The following is a 19,092-nucleotide window of genomic DNA, read 5'->3' as shown; positions in this document are numbered from 1 at the left end:
AGCCCTTACCAGCTTTTAAAGGGGATTGTTCAGTAGCCAAACCTGGAACAGAAACATGTGCCTGTGCAGTTTAATCAAGGTGCTTGGCTTCCTTCAACTCGTCATTACTGTTGCTTTGTCGCATGTTTTTCTAGGTAAATGTCTTAACTACACAACTGATTTCTCAAAATGTCCACAAGTGAAGCATCCAAGGTCCAAGTACCAAAACCAAAATCTGACTTGTTTGAACTATTTTAGCTTCACGCATGTTTTGACACTGTATATTTCAGATGTTTGGGTCAGTGTTGAGCTTGTGAGAGCAGACACTCAGGCAGTATTCATTGTGCTAGCTGCAACCACCAGTTTAATAATCATCATTCTCACATCTTACCACATGATCACTGCATTGCCCTTTGACTTTAAACTCAGTTCTTTTCTTTTTCACTTTGGTTTTATTTATTGTTTTCTGTTTTAAGCCAGTGAAGACAGGGGACTTGGTGCCATGATAATTCTTACAGTGCTATTGTGTGAAATTTTAATCACTTATGGAATCATTTTTATAGTCTTTTTCACACCAGACCTTTTTTTTTTCTTTTTGGTTTTTTGTATTTGTACAGTGGCTTGGTGATACTGATATGTTGCCATGAGTTATTGTAACCCATAATAAAAAAAAAGCTTTTAACCAAGGAAATCTATGCTGGTTTTGTTTACATAAAGATGTATGAAGACCACAACTGCGTTAGAACTATACAGAATATTTTACTGTGTTGTAAAAATTGAACTTGGTATTTAAAATCCTAAAAGATTTGACAGGGACATAAAAGAAGCAGCTTTGGCCAAAGGGATTTTAATCATTTTAAATTCTAATTTAAGGGAAAAGCAGGTTTAAAAGGACAGCTTGCTTGTAAATGGGATTATTTGTGTTTTCTAAAGGTGGTAGAATTGGTGCTTCATCAGGACCATGTAGTGCAGGACAACTCGTCAAAACTTCTGAGCATTGCAGGTTTTAAAACTTTCCCTGCTCATACACCTGATTCAGAAGTGGAGCTCCTCAAGTTCTGCACAAGCCTGCAACAGCAGGAAAACAACTGATCAGTATGGCAGTGGAGCTTCCACTACTGGATTCAGATAACCTTGATGGGACGCACCAATGTGGTCAGTCTTTATCATTGATGAGCTCAGCTGCAACCTGAATTCTATAAAAAAAAGTGACTGTGTGGACATTTGTCAGCTATTAAGGCTACAGAAGACAAAACATTGCTAAAAACAAAACAAACTACATATCCATCATATTTGTTGCAAGCAATCCTCTCTTGCTAAAGATGGCATCATGGCTGCACCTCACTTTTCAGTGATTTGATGTTGAGCAGTGTCAGAAGAAAATTTGGTTGCCATTCAAGAAAGGTTTCCTTACAATCCTCAAGTCTGCATAATAATACACAATAGCCCTGTGGCAGATGCAGGCATGAGAAATTATACTTAAAATGCATTCAAGCTACAACTTACATGTAAAACATGTCATATTAGTTTATATGCAACACTCAGATTTTTGCAGCCTGGCTGGTGTGTTGCTGCCACCAAGCTGCAGTTCAGTGAAATGAGTTGGAACTGTTTGCAGGAAGTGTATTTGAATGTGTTTCAAAAAAATGTACAAAATGTCAACATCAGACTTTTTCTAGTTTAATCTGGTAAATCTGAAACACACGTTCAGGAAAAAAAGAAGTTTACCAAATAAGCCTGCTGTAATTGTATTGTCTAGTATGCATACATAAAATTAAATATAATAAAAATATCTGTGGTTGTCCAAAGTATTTGATGTGTAGTTTAGGTTGTTAGAAAATAGAACTCAAACTACCGTAATTACAGACATGCTTTCCCTTCCTACTTCAAGGATGAACTTGTTTCTTATAATTATGAAAAACAAAGTTGTTTTTTTAGTATTAAATCTATTTATTTTTGTTTATTTCCTTTTAAGTACAGTTGACCAAGTGTCTGAGCAGATACTTGTTTTATCTCAGACACACAAACTTCATCTGCTCCACAAACAGTAATTGGATGGGGGGAGAGGCATATTCACAATGAGTCACAGCAAGTTAGTGTCAAAATTCAGCACCTGACCGAGAAGACGTCCCGCTCCATAGTTTTTTTTTTGTTGTACAACTACGGTCCATGTAGGCTGTGATGAGTGAGGTGTTTGTGATCATCTGAGGCACCTGACTGGCTGAGGAAAGAGTGGAAATATGTGTTTCTGGGCTTCCCCTCCTCTTTGCCTGCTTATTATCAATACATCCCTATTTTTCCTTTTTCTTTTGATAAACTGAGGTATACAAAATGACCAAAAATATATATTCTTTTTGCATTACATCAAATAAACAAAAAAACCCATCTCACAACTGAAACAAGAGGATCAGAACTTCATATTTGAGAGGCTGGGAGAGCTTCTGCCTCATTATGAGTGTCATTTCACTGAATATCAAAATATGTAAAGACTGTTTTCCAGATGTTGGCTCAGTCGATTCAGAGATTTTCAGCGCTACCATCTGCACAAGGTGACGGCATGTTGGGGCGGCACCAGACTGACGAGTGACCGGCTCGAAAAGAGGCAAACTGTGGAGCGATGAAGAAGAGCAGCTTCACTCCTGAGGCTGCAGGTACTGATTTGTGAATTCCTCCAAATGTTTCTCCAGCTCTGTGGCTTTATGTCTGCAAGGAAACAAACGGATGTCAAATTTGGACCAATTTTGTCCAAGCAGCTTGTCAAGTAAAGGTTGTAGTGGTAACGTAAAGTTTGTGGTTCCTATGTAACCACTCATATGATCTAGGATATTTTCTGTTTGTTTTCCCCACATTCAATGTGGCTAAATCCCCCTGCAAGACATTTAATTTCTCCCACTTGTCCTTAGATCTACTCATCCCCATTAAGAGAAGAATATGGACTGACCGTAGGATCTTGGAACGACTCTGGACGGTCTCCAGCTGATCTATCTTGGCTGTCAGTTGGCAGATGTTTGCCTCCAGCTCTTTCTGCGTCTGGTCCACCTGCTGACAGAGCCGAGCAAATGTCGCAGCCATCTCCCTGGCAACACAGAGAGCACAGTGTCATGTTGCTTATTTATTTAGTCCGGATACAGAGGAGAAGAATGGGAGGGGCTTGGTTATGTGTTTGTTTGTGTCTGTGTGTGTGTGTGCATGTATGTAAATTAGAAATGTCATGGAGCGTCGACAGAGTCATGAAAACAAAAATTATGCAAATCATTTTGCTCAAGTTTCATCAACAACACTGCATTTAACAAACAAGCTACAATCTTATCTGCATAAAAAAAAAATAGTGAAAAAAAATTGAATTGCTGTCTAAATTTAAAAAAAAAGAACATTTAAGAGTCTAAATTGCTTGTTCTGTGATCATGAGATGGACGTGAACTCACTGTTGGACCTGGTGACTACAGTTTGCACTCGTGAAGCTGACGATGAGCTGCAGCTTGTCAGTTGCGTAATCTACAAACTGGCGTTTCAGAGCACGCTCCTTTGCTTTTGTGGTCCAGGTGAGTCTCTCATACAGGTACAACAGGCCATAGAGTGATGCCGACAGGGCAATCAGCCTCCAGCCAACTGCTTTCCACACCTTTAATGGAAAGAATAATAATAAATTGATTTAGAATACAAATACACGCCAAATAATACACCAAGAACAAACAAGTATAAAGGAGTAAAATGTTCAATATAAAAAACAAACATTTATGACTGCCTAAATATATTAAATGAATATAATGGTAGGTAAAACACTGCTCCTGTGGCACAACACCACATAAAGTTTTAAGAGGGGACAGGTCAACAGGTTTCCTTAGCATTTTAGAGAAAGTAAGAAAAAAAAGTGGGGGCAGGTCCAGAAAATGTGTAGGAATGTAGCTTGTAGAATGTATTTACTTGTATTATTTAACTGTATTTTAATTGTCATGTATGTAAGAGAGTAAAATAAAAAAAATGTCATCCATTATCAGATTTAGTCATTCAAATTATAAATTTTTTTCCCACCAAGTTTTTTTTTCCACTATTTTGTCTTCACATTTCCCTTGTATTTATCAACTTATTTATTTCTTAAAATACAGTAAATAAATAGAAATATAGTATGTTTCCCTGTTCAGTACTATGTCAACTGCAGAGGTGCTTAAAGTTTTGTGAACATTAATATTTTTCTATATTTCTCTTCTGGAAGTAGATAAAAAGAAAGAAATTTTAAAAAAATGATATAAACTAACAAGTGGTGGTAGTATCATGGTGTGGGCCAGTATTGCTCGTTCCCTCTGATTAATTATATTATTTCTTACCAATTAGGTCAAATGTCTAGCAATGTAGTAAAATAAGACTAGGTAGTTATTTCAAACACACTGACTGCACAGGGTACAGGACCAACTTAATAAATACATCATTTATTCTGCAAGTACGAAACAGTTTTAAAAGAACATACCACTCCTCCAACGATGACAGCGCTCATTGAAGTGCGGGAAGTGAGAGATGCCACATTGTTTGCCATGGCTACCATCAGGTCTTCCTGGGTCATGAGTGCCATCTCGTTATTAGGTGGTGCAGCAATGGAGGGGGGTCCTGAAGACGGTGTTTGTGCCTGATGCAATGCTGGTCGAGATGTCTGCGTAACAACAGTTTTTTTAGAATCAGTTCTTGATATTACAATGACTTCATTATTTCAAGTTGGTCCAACCCAGCAGGTACCTGGAAGTTTTGGTCCATCAGTTTGAGAGCCCTCTGTGCATTAACAGATCCCAGGAAGCGGTGGACTAAAGCTTGCCAGCCCAATGAAAACTGAAACTCTATGCTCTCCTGGAAGTCGCTGCAGATTGTGGCGCAGTTTAGGTCGTAACTCAGGTCAAACGTCCTGTTAGGCACTAGCATGTGGACTTGGCTTTGCATCACAGAGGGAAGCAGAGGCTGCATACTCTCTAGAGAACAGAAGTCATGGAACATTTGTTGAATACTCTGTTTTAATGCCACACTGATTTACAAAACAGACACAAGGGTTAATGCTTTATGAGCCTAATTTATTACTCCTTTAAACACTATTAAAATAAATTCATAGCATCATCTCATTTTCACTTGAAGCCTTTTTATCAGGGGGCACTTTAACACCTCTGCATCAGTGTCACTGAGCACAGCTTGCATGTTTGCTTGACACTCACGCATTTGTAGCATAACGAGGCATGTGACAATGGCATTCAACGAGGAGGGCAAATATAGCAGCGACCTGGCCGTTACAGAAAATAGCCTAGTGCCCAAAAGGTTCTAGCTTAGTTTAGGTACTCTCTGAATGAAGGAAAGAAAAAACAATGGTGCACCGGTAATCTGGCCTGAGGTCATTCTTCATGTAAATACTCATTTTTCAAGGAGGAAAATATTTTGAGAACTAATTTAAAGATTTTTACTTCATTAAGATTATTTAACATAATAAATTCTGAGGTTTTGACTGAAAGATGTTGGTAGATTATTGTCTATGATGAACGTATGACTTGCATGTGGACGTGTTATGTTTGCAGTCAGTTACCTATCATGTATCTCTGGGAGGACTGGACAGAGGCATGGACAGCGTTGGAGCAGCGGAAGGCCAAGTTCTTCCCCATTCCCTCCTCCACATGAGACAGCAGCTCCTGCCAACAACAGCAGGGGTCACAAGTCAGACAAAAAGCAGAACAACCCTACAGCAGTGACATAAACCTTACACTTAGTGTGCTTAAACCTGGCTCCCTGTCACGGCTTCATTTACCAAATCTATGATTTTCCATTTTCCATTGGAAAAGTCCATCCTAAACATGGACCACCATCAGACTCAATCTTGTTATTTGTGACTTTTTAAAATTTCCTCACTAGTAAAAAAAATTAATCAAGGAACTAAAAGCAAGAATGGGCTCTTAAATTTATTTTTACCCACAGTTACATTTCTGTGTGGAGTTTGGATGCTCTCCCTGTTTACATGAGTTTTTTCCCCAGATACATCAACTTCCTCCTGTTACTAGATTAACTGGTGATTTAAAAATTAGCCATAGTGTTTAGTTAGAATGCAGTTATTTCATTGTTTGTCACACGTGATGGTAACACTGTAAGTTAAAATGGGAATAGAAATATTACACTGAGGTGTAGCAGTAGTAAAAAAAAAATATATATATTGTTAACAAAGAAGAAATAATTCAGGAAAACAAGTTAAAAAACACAGTAAAAAAGAAAAACTGAGAAGCTGGATGTTGAAGAACATCATCAGAAAATCTCAGCTCCGATCATCAAAGAGACAAAATACTGATTTTCCATTCACGATGCAGTTTGTTTACTTTGAAAAGTAAAGTCAGTTTTGTCTGCTATAGTATAAACTTTTAGATATAATTAAAAAAGCATGCGGACTTGCTACAGTTTATCATTACAGCCTATCGTATATTGAGCAACAGGCTTCTTAAAGGTAATAATCAATGCTGACATGTTTTGGATATAGTGTGTTAAATTTTGTAAAGGAGATTAGGTTAATAATTGGCAGTAAAATTTTCTTACAGACTTGTAGATCTTGAGGACATGCGGTGAGGGATGGAAATCAGAGTGGAACTCATCAACAATCACATGGAGACGACAGATCTCCTCTCCCATGGCGATGGACACCTGCAACAAGCACAAGTGCCGCAACACATCAGGACATAAGCTTATTTAATGAACACACACTGGTCTTTTGTCATGGAAAATTTCAGTCCAGGCAACATTATACAGAATTGACTGAGAAGTATTCAAATGGAAGCACTTCAATCCTTTTAAAAGAAAGCTGCAGACAAAAGGTGAACGAAGATGCTTCAGAAGGTGTTAAGTGGTTAGTCCACTTCTCCTCTGCTTACCTTGGACTCCACGTCGTCGCTGATGGCTTTGATCTTCTTTTTAATCTCTTCAATCAGCAGGTTGAGCTGATTCCTGACAAATTCCAGCCGATCCATTTGGTACTCTCTGTCCTCCAGTGCTGCCACTCTGAAAGCCCGCCGCACCAGTAGGAAACACATGAAAATTAGCAGCTGAACACGGAATCATCAGAAAGATTTGTGTTTACATACAAATCTCTTAAGAATTGTCTAATTAATGTTGTTCGTGCCATTATATCTGACTTGCAGAACACCAACATATTTATCGTCTCAGATGTTTATGGTTTACCTCTGTAACTCCACATGGGGTTGATAAAAAAGACAAATTAGTGAAACCCTCCCAATATTTTTCTAACTATTAACTAACAAAGAAAAGAAGGTAACAGGTGGAGAGAGACGCTCACCTTTTCTCCGCCGCCTCGATGTTGATGGCGTCCATGATACTCTTGACTTTTTCTGTGATCTGCTTGGCCCTGATAGTGTGCTGTTCAAACTTTGTTTTCACTGCTGACTGCGAGATACACTCCTGCGAGGCCATAACACACACGTTACTGTGACAGTTACAGTGGCTGCGGCTGGACAGCATGACTGAGCTGTCCGGGGACGAACAGAGAACAAGATACACACCTGCTACTTCAGACTTAGGAGAAGACAAAGGAAATGGGAACTAAGGCAGAAAAATTACAGCAACAGAGTGTGTACCTTGTGTCCCGTAGCACACATTTCCTAAAGTCACAGTGGTGTGTTGACTTAGCCAAAGAAAAATGAAGAAATCATAGTGAAAATGAAAAATGAAGTAAATGAAATGAAATTATATGTACATATATATAAAAAATATTGTGTCATTTTGGGTTTCAATAAATGAGGCAACCTCAAATGTACAGTAAGAGTTTACTGGGAACTAATCTCATTTTTACACACTCACTTTGTGTCTGGGAAACTGATAAGCTATAAAACTAACTTCCTTAAATGATACCACCTCATTTCCCCTCAATCTTTATGACTGAATAGAAATTATATCTTCAGAATATAAACTGGTTTCAGTTGTTAGCGGCGAAGGTGGTGAGTGTAGGTCAGCACAAACACACACACACACACACACACACACACACACACAGATTATATATATGAATAAAATTAAATTAGTTCATTTTGCTTCAATGGAAACAGTAGAGATGGGCTATGTCTGCAAATTTCTGGAAATAAAAAAGTCCATTTTCTCCCAGGACAGACACAACTTAGTTCCCCCTTTAAAAACAATGAATAAATAAAAAAAATAACAAAAATCAACACATCTTAATAAGATGCAAAAAATACAGAAATATAGAAACTCAACAATGAAATCAAAGTGAGATGAAACACCAAAGGATGTCCTCACCTAAGTGAATCTAGATTTCAGCAATGAAGACGCAGGTTGATGGAAAGGCACAGTGATTGGTTGAGAAGGCCCTGAAGGTGCCAGCTTGAACTCTAATGATCTGACAAAAACCTAAGCAGGAAGTAAGTTATTGACTGCTCACGTAATTGCTACTGTTTGGAGGAATTCTGCTCTTTTTTTTGCCAGTTATTCGCACAATAATCTTCCATCAGAGACACTATGGCAAACACGTACACAGAGAACAGTTTTAGTAAGCAACTGAATTTCTCAAGCGTCCCAAAGTATTTTAACTACAACAATAAATTAAGTCCTAATTCACCTTCTTTGTACTTCCTGGTGTTAATGACTGACAAAAGAACCTCACAACTCTCACAACCAGCAGCTGAACAACAAGGTGAAGATTTGCTTAGTCCTTTATGAACTGTAAGATTTAGCTAAAAGTACTAGGTGTTCGAAATGTGCCGTTTTGAGAATATAACTAATCCTTTAATTTAATTTCAATGAAGGACACTTTAGATTCCTTTTCCCATAATACAACCATAAAAAACACATGTTTATTCTCCTGGCAGAATCTTTTTCTGATATTTTGGTATCATGGCTCTCAAATAAATTCTAACATGTTTGAAAACCTCTCGAATGTGTTCAGAACACAGTCCTACACACACCTCAAACCTCCGCTCAAAGCTCTGGAACTCCTTCAGCCTCTCCTTGAAGCCCTCAGCCAGAGCGCCACCTGGTGAATGAAATAATCACAGCAGATATGAAATGGAACAAAGATGCGAAATTTCAACTTTTTCATTCAGATAAATATAATTTTTGCTTCTTTTTCTCCATCCATAATTACATAAATTTGTTTAATGCTTCTAACCAATTTCCTTTTTTTTAAAAAAAAAAAAAAAAGATATTTTGCAAAAGCTAAAAACAAAGGACACCGCTCCAGTTCAACAGTAACATAATGTACTGAACTCACCTGTTTCAGGCATGCCCTGCGCACGCTGCATGCGGGAATTGAGCACCTCTTTTGCAGAGACAAAGAAAATGCGGTTGGGTGCCTGCTCATAGTCAACAACTTTCAGCTCCTCTACCAGGAATTTTACACAGCGGTCTGTGTGCTGTTTCCTTACCTGCACAAACAGGTGTAACAGCCTTTAAGTGTGTTTTCTTTTGATTTTATAGTATGAAAACTCCACTATAGGTACAACTAATAAAATACTGTTTTTATTACAAATCCTGTATTTTAATGGGTTGATCAAACCTTTTTAAATAAAACAATCATGTTTGGTTGGAATTCATTTAGCTGTGCACCTAGTTTTACTTTAATTACCTATTTTTACTTTTAATAAACAGTAATAATTTATTTAATTTATGCTTTTTCTCTTGCTCTTTTAGGCAGATCATTAACAATTAGGTTTCTGACATGAGGCAAATGCAGCATTTAACTCACATCCTCCATGTATTCTGGTTCGTTTGCTGAGGCGTCCCAGCGATTGTTGAGGATGAAGATGTTCGGCTTTGAGAGACGCTCGTTCACTTTGTGGAAAAAGTGTTTTTCCTTGATTGATGGAAAGAATAAAGATCAGTTGATTTTGAAGGTTTTACACAAACACAGAAAAGTCAGTTTAATTATGAACCGAACGCTTTTATTTCAGGTGATCAGGCGAGGTGGGAATGTGAGGTTGCTGTCTCTTTAAGAGCTACAGTCTGATCAAGGGGCTCTGTGACCGACTGTGTTTAGCCTCACATTGCATGAATGCCTGAGTGGACAGAAACAAGTAGAGCTGGTCTGTGTCCACATAAACCCATGACCAGCCTCACGCCGACTGGCTCAGCACAGGAAGCATACACTCTGCCCTGTTTACGACACATAAGTCACTCACATAGCTGAAAACCTAATATGCTTAATGCTAGTTAAAATTATATAAATAGTAAAAAGAAACTTGAACGGACACTTAAAGAAGGAGTATTCAGTAAAAAAAAAAAAAAAAAAAAAGTAGAAATAGATAAGGTACTTAATAATAACTACTCGTACAAATATGAGTAATTGAAATCATTTTGCCTCATTTTAGGGTTTTTTTCTGTAAAATTATTATGCTAAATACATATACATAAAACCACAGCTAAAATAACATTATCCCTACACAATGAAGAGAGTGATGACAATCTCACACAGCTGACACTGATAAGAAAGATCTGAATAATCAATATGAGCTCAGCTAAGTAAGCAATGACCAAACTGTGAGGCCACCGTCATTAAATAAGTGATGCAAAACATTTCACATTGAGTATATTCAAAGATCATCCAGCTGATTCCTGGCTCAAACTGTTCTCTCACCATGCATGTGTTCTTGACCACTAAGGCAAAATGACAACAACCCAAATAACAATCCTCCAAGATTGTTGGCCAAAACATGAGGGTGAGAGTTTTTACCGTGTTCATGAGTGTAGACTCTGAGTTCGCCACCAGCACGAAGACATCAGCGTCCAGACAAAACTTGTCAATCCAGCTGTCCAGCTGTGACGTGACATCTGTCCCCGGGCTAGTAAACACAACAGAGATAGGGGGGTTAAATACATAAAATCTTCCAAATACAGGAAATAATGAGCACACTCAAACTTTGGAAAACAAATAAATATTTAGAAATTTGTGCAGATTTTCCAGATGTGGTGTTGAATGCAACTGTCACCTGTCCACAAGCACCAGGTCATCTCGAAGCAGAGCACACTTGGTCTTTGGCCAAAACACACGGACAAGACAGCCGGCATCCAGGCTTTCATCCATATGAAGAGCATGAGCCAGCTGGTTTACAGTCTACACAGGGGTTGTAATACACTGATGTTAGAGGGGTAACGTAATACCTACTTTTTAACACAGAAGCCTTTTGCTGTCATTCGTTTCATATGGCCACTGAGGCAAAGAATTTCTATTTAAAATATAATTTCCTGGTTGTGCAAACACAGATATTTAATAAAACCTTAAGCACGTACTTATTTATTTAATTCCCATTTTAGCACATGCATGCACTATATGTCACGGAAAAGGAAAAGTAAGATTGCAACGTCAATACAAATGAAGCAACTGACAATAATGATTCAATGAGAGCTGGTAAAAAGGAAAAGAGAAAACCACATCTCAAAGATGCTTAAGCTGCTCTTTCATACTGCTGATGAACACGTGTCAACTTTGTTCACCTCTACAGGTTAAAATGAAAAAACAACAATGAAGGCTCCCACACTGGTTTTTCATTTCAGACACCTGCAGTAAACACTCTGCACTGCTGCCACAGCTCATACAGTCAACATCTGCCTGTTTCACACATTTAACAATGAATATTGCTGCTTCCTGAGGAAAAATGGCCACAATGATAATAGTCTGATTGTCATTAAGATAAGAATCAACTCTGATCAGCTTGTAACCTCAGCAGTGTGGCCTATCTGATTACCACAAAAGTAACAGTCTTTCCAGCAGTATTGTTAATGCACCTCTGACTTTACTCAACCAGACAGCAAGCAGTCACCTGAGCACAGTGAAGAGGCTCAACATAAGTACTTGCTGTTTGTAACAACAAATTAGATGCAACAGATGGTCTCATTAGCAAGCATGACAGGAGTATAGACAGTGTGTAAACTTGGTTTTCAGTCAGCCAGGAGAATAAGATGCTGCTTACAAAGACATAAATATACCTAGCAAAAAGGCATATGCTCAGGACAGAGAAATACTACCAGATTAAATTAGTAAATAAACCAAATTTACCTTAATGCTTTGCTCCTCTTCAGAGCCTTCTGTCTTGAGGTAAGCCTTGTCATCATCAGTTCCCTCCACACTCAGGAAGCAGTTAGTGGTGTGACCAATGCCACTGGGCAGTACACGATCCCTCAGCATGGCGTTGATCACTGTGCTTTTACCGTTACTGGTCCTAAAAGAAAATAAGGCACATGCAAACTAACTGTGGAGCCAAACACGTGAAGTATGTCTGATGATTTATTTTATACAACTTAACAATCTACGTAAGCTTTCTTTTTTTTTAATAGTTAACACCCCCCCCCCCCCCCCCCCCCCAAAAAAAAAAAAATTACAAATTACAGCACGACTGAAATTTCTCCCTTTTTCACACAAAATCTTGATGTGTTTTTGATTTAAAGCTTTTCCTTTGCATCAAGCGGTTTATTTAACATGTGTGAGGTGAGTCAGGGGCATTATGTCATCACACTAACCTTAAAGTGAAAGCAGAACTGCAAGCAAAACTAGCATAAGACTAGTGTAACACTGATGTAATATCAAGTTTAAATCAACCTTGTCAATATCAAGTTTATATGTAAACATTTTCTTTTGGGGATGGCATCTGTAAAACTCAGGTGAGAACTGATGTATTTACCTTCCAAAAAAGGCCACTTTCATGTGCCTGCGTGCAAGCACTTCCTTGATGACAGCAATTTTGTCAGCATAACCCTGAATCTCCAACTTCTGATCTTGAGTGGCAATGTTCTCCAAAGCTTTATTCCCATTTATTTCTGTCAGCACAGTAACACAGCAAATAAACTGTCAGACAATAGCCATGAAACTTCTTTAACAACTTCTCTTTCAGTTTTAATGATGACCTTCCAGTCAATTAAAAACCAACTGCTCACCTTCCACAAAGTCTGAAGTCTCTTTTACGTAGTTGAGCAGTTGATCAAATACATCGCTGATTCTCTTCTTAGCTACGACAAAGTGTTTCAGCGGAGAAAACTCTCCACGAGCTGAATCTGTTCGTCTGAGTGACGGGGCTGCAGCCATGGTGCTCAATCTGGAGCCAGAACGGGGGTTGGGGGTCAAACACATATGTCAGAGGACACGTGATATACTGTACAGTACATAGTAAGTGTGCTGATCATGATTATACCATTGATATCAAGATTATTGTAATTATTTAAGCTGTACGACCGTAAAGGTACAGTGGACAAGGGTTAACTTTCCGGTTAAAGATTATAACCAGTGAAGTTATCGTTTAGCTAAGTAATAACAGAATGGACACAAGACAAACTGGGATAATATACAGTGTGTTGAAAGACACCAGTTGACAGTGATATTTAGCTTTTCTCGTGTGATTGGGATTAGTAATAACATTTAAAATGTTAAAATTAACAAGCGGTCACAAGTTGTACTTCTTATGCTAACAAGCTAAGAAGTACAACTAGCTAACTAGTGGCAATGCGGTTCTATGCTGACATTAGAAAGAAGTGTTATTTTTCCTTACCACAGTCCTAACAAAGCCAACATCCACTTCTCATAATCCAATCACTATTGGTCTGTGTAGACAACACGAAAAACCGCTATCCTGGCGAAAATATTACTAGCAATCACTTGGCTAACCTTCTGTTTGTATCCCTCAATGGCACAAGCGACAAGTTCGTAGAAAACAGCAAACTTCCGGAATTGTTTTTCAAACTAAAACCCCGCTGTATTTGAAATAGCGTTAGAGGTTTTAAAAGTCCTTTAATGTTATATTGTCTGCATATTGCTGTCTCAAGAATTAAATATCTAAAATAGCAAGTTTTCATTATAAAAACCCATATTTTGTAAAACGGGATATTTTGTTAAACTATATGTGCCAGCATAAAAATTGCTTTAATACAGTTCTCATCCTTTAGTCAGTGGTTCTCAAAGGATTTATGGATTTATGAGATGGGATTCTTACCACGGATGTCAAAAATAAAACATTAATGAAGGGATACATATTTTAAATTAGCACTTTAATTTTTAAAACATATTAACGCATGAACAACAATGCCAAATCTAAAATGTGATTTTGACATTATCTCCGCAAGAGAAGCTGATTTTGGACATGTAGGTACCTTGTCATAGTGGTGAACCACAACAAACCAGTTTATCCTTCTTATTTATGAAGACTCTGGCAATTTTTCAGCCTTACATTCGGAGGATGGATGCAAGATGTCCCATTTAGTACATCACACAATTATTCACCAATGTGCGGGTGGGTGTCGCGAACACCAATGAGAGTAGTGGCTAAACAAGTTAACGCTGTATCGGAAAATACTTTTTAATATTGAAAACAGTAAGAACTTCCTGTTAGCACCAGTTAGCTTTCAACTTGACAGTCTCTCTGCATCAGGATAAGGAGGCGGAGACAAGTGACGAATAGGTAGCGCCCAGCAGCCAATCAATGAGCAGAGAATATGTAAAGCCCCGCACGTCTCCTTTAAGTTTCCTCCGTCTGTAAAAGAACATGACATCCCCAATGTACATTAACTCATTTAATTAATTAATGCTTTATTGAACATGAAACCATAATGGTACTAATGCACAGCCATGAAATTTAGTGCGTACAATAACCTGCAGAAAAAAATCTTTAAACATTTTATTTAGCAGAGATTATCATGATTCCCTCTGAATATATTTTACAGCCAGAAATATGCAGTTATTGTTTATGAAGTTTGACTGGTTCATTACGAATTATTAATATGCACACAGGCTGCTATAATTAAAATTAAACAGTTTATACGTGCTCCAATTTCAAACACAACTTTAAACCTAGAATTCCTCTGTGCTGTAAGTCAGACACCAGAGCTTATCTGATATAATAAGTCTGATAAAATACACCAGATGGTTAATGAGCTACATTCACATAATAGCACCATCCTTTAAAAAAAAGTTTATTTAGTAAACCTTTGTATTCCACCTTAATATTTGGTCCTATTTCAGAATTTTTCAAGAGTTTATTTTACAGGCTTATTTGTTAATGTTTAGAAAACGTGGCATTCAATAGAAAGGCCTCTTTGTGTGTGTGTTATGTTTGTGTGTGTAACTACATGTGTGAGACCTCAGTACCTGTGGCACAGCACCATCAGACAGAACATTGAACTACCTCGAGCAGAATCAGCAGCAGTTTCGGCTTTCAGATATTCTGCAGTTGTTTGTCTTCTCAGGAACTTTAAGTCAACTTTTATACAGTTTCTTTTTATTCATATTGGATTCTGTTTTGTTTTTTATGGTTTTGGGCAGATTTACCATGGAGAATTAAAATGGTGAGGAAGAAAAAACTCCTAGTGTATGAGTAAGTATTACCCTTGTTTGCATTGGTCACTTTAAGTCATAGTCTCCTTTGTGTAAAAACAGAGTAAATGTGTTTTAAATGGATAATAACATGACATAATTTTAATGTAATTGTGTTTTTTTGTTATTAAAAGCAACCACATGCTGAGGGAATTATGGTTTGATTAATAATACAGGCTTGTTCATTTTCAGAGTGGCTTCATACATTATTAGTGAGATGGATATACTCTAGCTCTCCTGGGCAGATATAGATTTCCCTCCCATTCAAGTGTAACTTTGGTCCAGACTAAATTAACTTCTTAATACTGACCCATTAATCCTTTTCTCATGGTGATTTGTCTCATATAAAAACAAAAATCAAAGGTAGCAAAGGTGATCTAAACGTAAAATAACCTGAGCTCAAACTATTTTTCTGTCAGCTTCCTCATTGTGTTGGTGCTATTGTGGCGGCACAGGTGGCACAAGAGCTTATGTGTGTATTGTCTGTGTGTGAGCTGGTGTGTATTGTATGTGTGTGCATGTATGGCTGACCTTTATGTTGTACTAGTCTATCTAGCATTCTCTTTCTCAGAGAATTTTGTTATTTTGCCTTTTGAATCTAATCGTGTAACAAACCTAACAAGAAACCTATTTCTCTGTTTTTTTAATGAAGTCTGCTGATCTGTAAGTGCATCTAAAACAACTTTGCTTTAGTAGGCAGCATAAAAAACTCTCTGGGCCTTCTTTCCTTCTTAGAATTTGTGGAAGCATGATGTGGGATGGATAAACAACAACAAAACTCTGCTGTGAGTAATCTGAAAAGCTCATGGTGTCACCGCGTGTGTTTGACTTGTAGGTAAAAGTGAAAAATAATCTGTTTATATCCACAGTTTCCATAATTTCAGCAGTTTTATTATGGTAATTCTTCACATAAATTGCTTACAAAAGCTTGACTGAAAGTAAGATTTTAAGTGTCTCAATTATAATAAGAAATTATTTGAATTTCAACAGAAAATGCTCATTTTAGCCTTGAAGGTTTCCAAAATGGCAATAATTTCATTCTCTAATAATTCTTTTTACCGAGAAATAAGTTATCCTGACCTGTAACAACATCTGCAACAAATTTGTTCAGCTCAACCCACGACTGTGTCTTTGTTCTGTTCTGTGTTAGATGGCCTCTAATGACCCTGACCTTCCTAACCTCTCTGGTGACCCCCAACCTGGTGACCTCATTGAGATCTTCAGACCAGCCTATCAGCACTGGGCTCTCTATCTGGGAGATGGTTACATCATCAACTTGACTCCTGTTGGTCAGTATCCAAAGTATCCTCCATACTTTATCTGGGCAGAAGTTCCTGTTATTAGCTAGATGGGATGGTTGAGGTAACGTGATTGTTTCCTTTCTAAATACATCGTTTAGAAAATTGAAATAGCAGTGCTTGTTGCTCTCTTTATTGTTCTCCCCACCCCAACCAGTTGAGGCAGATGAACCCTCCCTGATCCAGGTTCTGCAGGAGTTTTTTCCTTTCCACTGTCGCCCACCACCTATGTTTACCCGTGTAAACAAATTTACAGTGAAATGCAGCTAATTTAAGAGGCTAAATATGTGACGTGGCTGTGACCTGCAGTTAATCTTTATGACTGCTGTACAGTTGTCATTTAACATAGCAATTTAAGTTGTATTGAAATTAAACGTGACTACAGAAATGAGTTCTAGCAACTCTCTATAACTACGTCCACAGTTTCTCAGTCAGATCTTGAAGAAGTATAAAAAAAATCTAGAAGCCAGTGGATGTTTACAGAAAATACATTTATTCGTTGCAGATCTCAGGTGAAAACTCTTCACTTTTGGTTAGCTGCACAAGAAAGTTTTTCCTTTTTTATCTTTTAAACGGAAGAATTTAAAAGAATACTGTCCAACTGATGCTGCCCCACAGATGAGAGCCAGGCAGCTGCCATGTCCAGTGTGAAGTCTGTCTTCAGCAGGAAGGCTGTGGTGCGCATGCAGCTGCTGAAGGAGGTGGTGGGAAGTGATTCATATCGTGTCAACAACAAGTACGACCACAACCACACACCCCTGCCCATCTGTGAGATCATCGAGCAAGCTCAAGTCCTCATCGGCCAGGAGGTGTCTTATGACTTGCTGGGGAGCAACTGCGAGCACTTTGTCACCCTACTGCGCTACGGAGAGGGGGTGTCCGAGCAGGTCTCTCACTGTTTGTTTTGCTTCTGTCTCATGCGTCACCCTAGCAAAATACCAACTTTTCACATATTAAATCACTGATGAATCTGGCTTAATTTTACATCTTAGTTTTACTTTTTTTTGTTGTTTACTTTTTTCATTTGGATGATTGAGTTCTACAGAGTGCTTGCTTTCTGTTTATCTGAACTAATAACTTTAACTAACTCCACTTTTTATGCATTATTATAATTATATACTTTTACTCTACAGTGAAAGCATAAACTTTGTTCCTTTTTTCTAACTTGTTTGAGTCATTGGCTAAAATGAGACACTTATCTATCATTTTCTTTTAACAAAGTTGGGGTTTGTTAATTTGATTTTAACCTAAGTGCAGATTAGGCAGGGTCAGATGTAGGTCTACAGCTTTTGTTCAAAAGAAACTAATAGTTTATTACTCTTAAAATTGAAGGGTTAACATAATATCTGTGAAATACATAACATGAACATATATTATCTAACATTTGACTATATTCACAGCTGTTTTGGTAGATTAGTTATATAATGTTGTATTTACTCTACAATTGTTGAAATAATTCTGTATCATGGATGTGTAATAAAGTCCATGTGCACCTCTACTTTTCCTTTTGGGTAATCCTGGGTCCACGTCCTGTGCTCCTCCTTGTCTCCACAGGCTACACGGGCCATTGGGGCCATCAGTTTGGTGACGGCAGCAGCCAGTGCCTTCTCTGTCATGGGACTGATCAACACAAGGTCCAGAAACAGGCCTTTCTGACCAGCTGTGATCTTCACTGAAGGGTGTTGCCCCCCCAACATTCATGTGGGTGTGATACAATAACAATAATAATACAATAAAGGATTAAAACACTTTTTACAGTTTACTGTCTTATGTGTTCATTATCAGGTTTCCTATAGAGAATTTTATTAAATTAGGTCAATTCAGTTTCCGCCAAATTCCAGACAGGAATAAGTTTAATCTTCTTTCAAGTAGTTTTTTAATTTTAAGATTTGAGTAGTCTTCCAAATTAAACCTATTATCATGATGCATGAATCATAAAATGCCATAAAATAAATATTTAAAATTTTTTACATGTTGGTGTACAGTAGGATAGGGAATGCTTTTCATATGCTCAGGGAACCTACCCTGAGATTCGTCTCATGTACCTGCCTTTAGGTTGGGACATAGCACAGCTTGAACTGTAGGTCTTAGTTTTGTTTCACCTTGTTTGGTTTTTACTCTGACATAAGAGTTCATAATAGGGACGGGTGATACCAATATTTTTTGTCTCGATACAATACCATTAGTTTATGGTACTTTTTCCACTGATTTCAATATTGATACTTTTTGCCCCTTCCAGGAAAATCCTGATTGTACAGTGTGCATTAATATCTTTACTGGAAGGACACTATGAAACATAAATAAAACTCAAGAACATCCATTCTTTAAAGAAATGCTTTTAAAACAATAGTAAGTTATACTATTGAGTAAATTATATAAAAATAAGACAAATACGAATATTTTTAAAATAATTAAATAACAGATTATTATTCACATTTATTAAATGAAAAGTATTTTTTAATAGTAATATGATAAATAAAATAATGTACA

At 37.5% G+C, this 19,092-nt stretch overlaps 2 protein-coding genes and 1 long non-coding RNA gene across 5 annotated transcripts; 2 read left to right on the top strand and 1 right to left on the bottom strand.

Annotated features, from left to right (window-relative positions):
• Positions 1–270: 270 nt before the first annotated feature.
• Positions 271–13,643, bottom strand: mfn1b (mitofusin 1b). Its single transcript, XM_042005484.1, has 18 exons — positions 13,488–13,643; positions 12,880–13,037; positions 12,627–12,762; positions 12,005–12,167; positions 10,938–11,062; positions 10,682–10,790; positions 9,698–9,805; positions 9,224–9,377; positions 8,919–8,986; positions 7,280–7,401; positions 6,858–6,984; positions 6,526–6,630; positions 5,534–5,636; positions 4,708–4,934; positions 4,445–4,624; positions 3,405–3,601; positions 2,921–3,055; positions 271–2,682 (listed from the first exon to the last, which is right to left on the bottom strand). The coding sequence occupies exons 2-18, from the start codon at positions 13,025–13,027 to the stop codon at positions 2,613–2,615; spliced, it is 2,277 nt and encodes a 758-aa protein (XP_041861418.1). The 5' UTR covers positions 13,028–13,037; positions 13,488–13,643; the 3' UTR covers positions 271–2,612.
• Positions 7,008–14,756, top strand: LOC121652613. Its single transcript, XR_006012640.1, has 3 exons — positions 7,008–7,094; positions 14,572–14,574; positions 14,747–14,756. It is a non-coding gene; the product is annotated as an uncharacterized LOC121652613 (long non-coding RNA).
• A 361-nt stretch (positions 14,757–15,117) lies between these two features.
• plaat1 (phospholipase A and acyltransferase 1) lies at positions 15,118–18,298 on the top strand. 3 transcript variants are annotated; one of them, XM_042006823.1, is made up of 5 exons: positions 15,118–15,276; positions 16,040–16,089; positions 16,455–16,593; positions 17,221–17,489; positions 18,157–18,298. In XM_042006823.1, the coding sequence occupies exons 2-5, from the start codon at positions 16,063–16,065 to the stop codon at positions 18,256–18,258; spliced, it is 537 nt and encodes a 178-aa protein (XP_041862757.1). In that variant the 5' UTR covers positions 15,118–15,276; positions 16,040–16,062; the 3' UTR covers positions 18,259–18,298. The 3 variants fall into 3 exon arrangements, with proteins under 3 accessions (XP_041862757.1, XP_041862756.1, XP_041862758.1); XM_042006822.1 differs by having other exon boundaries at positions 15,118–15,305; XM_042006824.1 differs by lacking the exon at positions 16,040–16,089 and having other exon boundaries at positions 15,118–15,305.
• Positions 18,299–19,092: the final 794 nt, after the last annotated feature.

The sequence above is a fragment of the Melanotaenia boesemani genome, chromosome 14, assembly GCF_017639745.1.
Source record: "Melanotaenia boesemani isolate fMelBoe1 chromosome 14, fMelBoe1.pri, whole genome shotgun sequence".
NCBI lineage: Eukaryota > Metazoa > Chordata > Actinopteri > Atheriniformes > Melanotaeniidae > Melanotaenia > Melanotaenia boesemani.
This window is presented reverse-complemented; position numbering and strand designations above follow the sequence as displayed.

Coding starts and splice junctions, on each gene's coding strand:
- mfn1b (XM_042005484.1), bottom strand. CDS start 13,027: ATGGCTGCAGCCCCGTCACTCAGACGAACAGATTCAGCTCGTGGAGAG. Junction 6,631..6,857: donor GCGACGACGTGGAGTCCAAG/GTAAGCAGAGGA, acceptor TGCTTGTTGCAG/GTGTCCATCGCCATGGGAGA. Junction 3,602..4,444: donor CTGTCATCGTTGGAGGAGTG/GTATGTTCTTTT, acceptor TTTCCATTAAAG/GTGTGGAAAGCAGTTGGCTG.
- plaat1 (XM_042006823.1), top strand. CDS start 16,063: ATGGATAAACAACAACAAAACTCTGCT. Junction 16,594..17,220: donor CATCAACTTGACTCCTGTTG/GTCAGTATCCAA, acceptor GCTGCCCCACAG/ATGAGAGCCAGGCAGCTGCC. Junction 17,490..18,156: donor GAGAGGGGGTGTCCGAGCAG/GTCTCTCACTGT, acceptor TTGTCTCCACAG/GCTACACGGGCCATTGGGGC.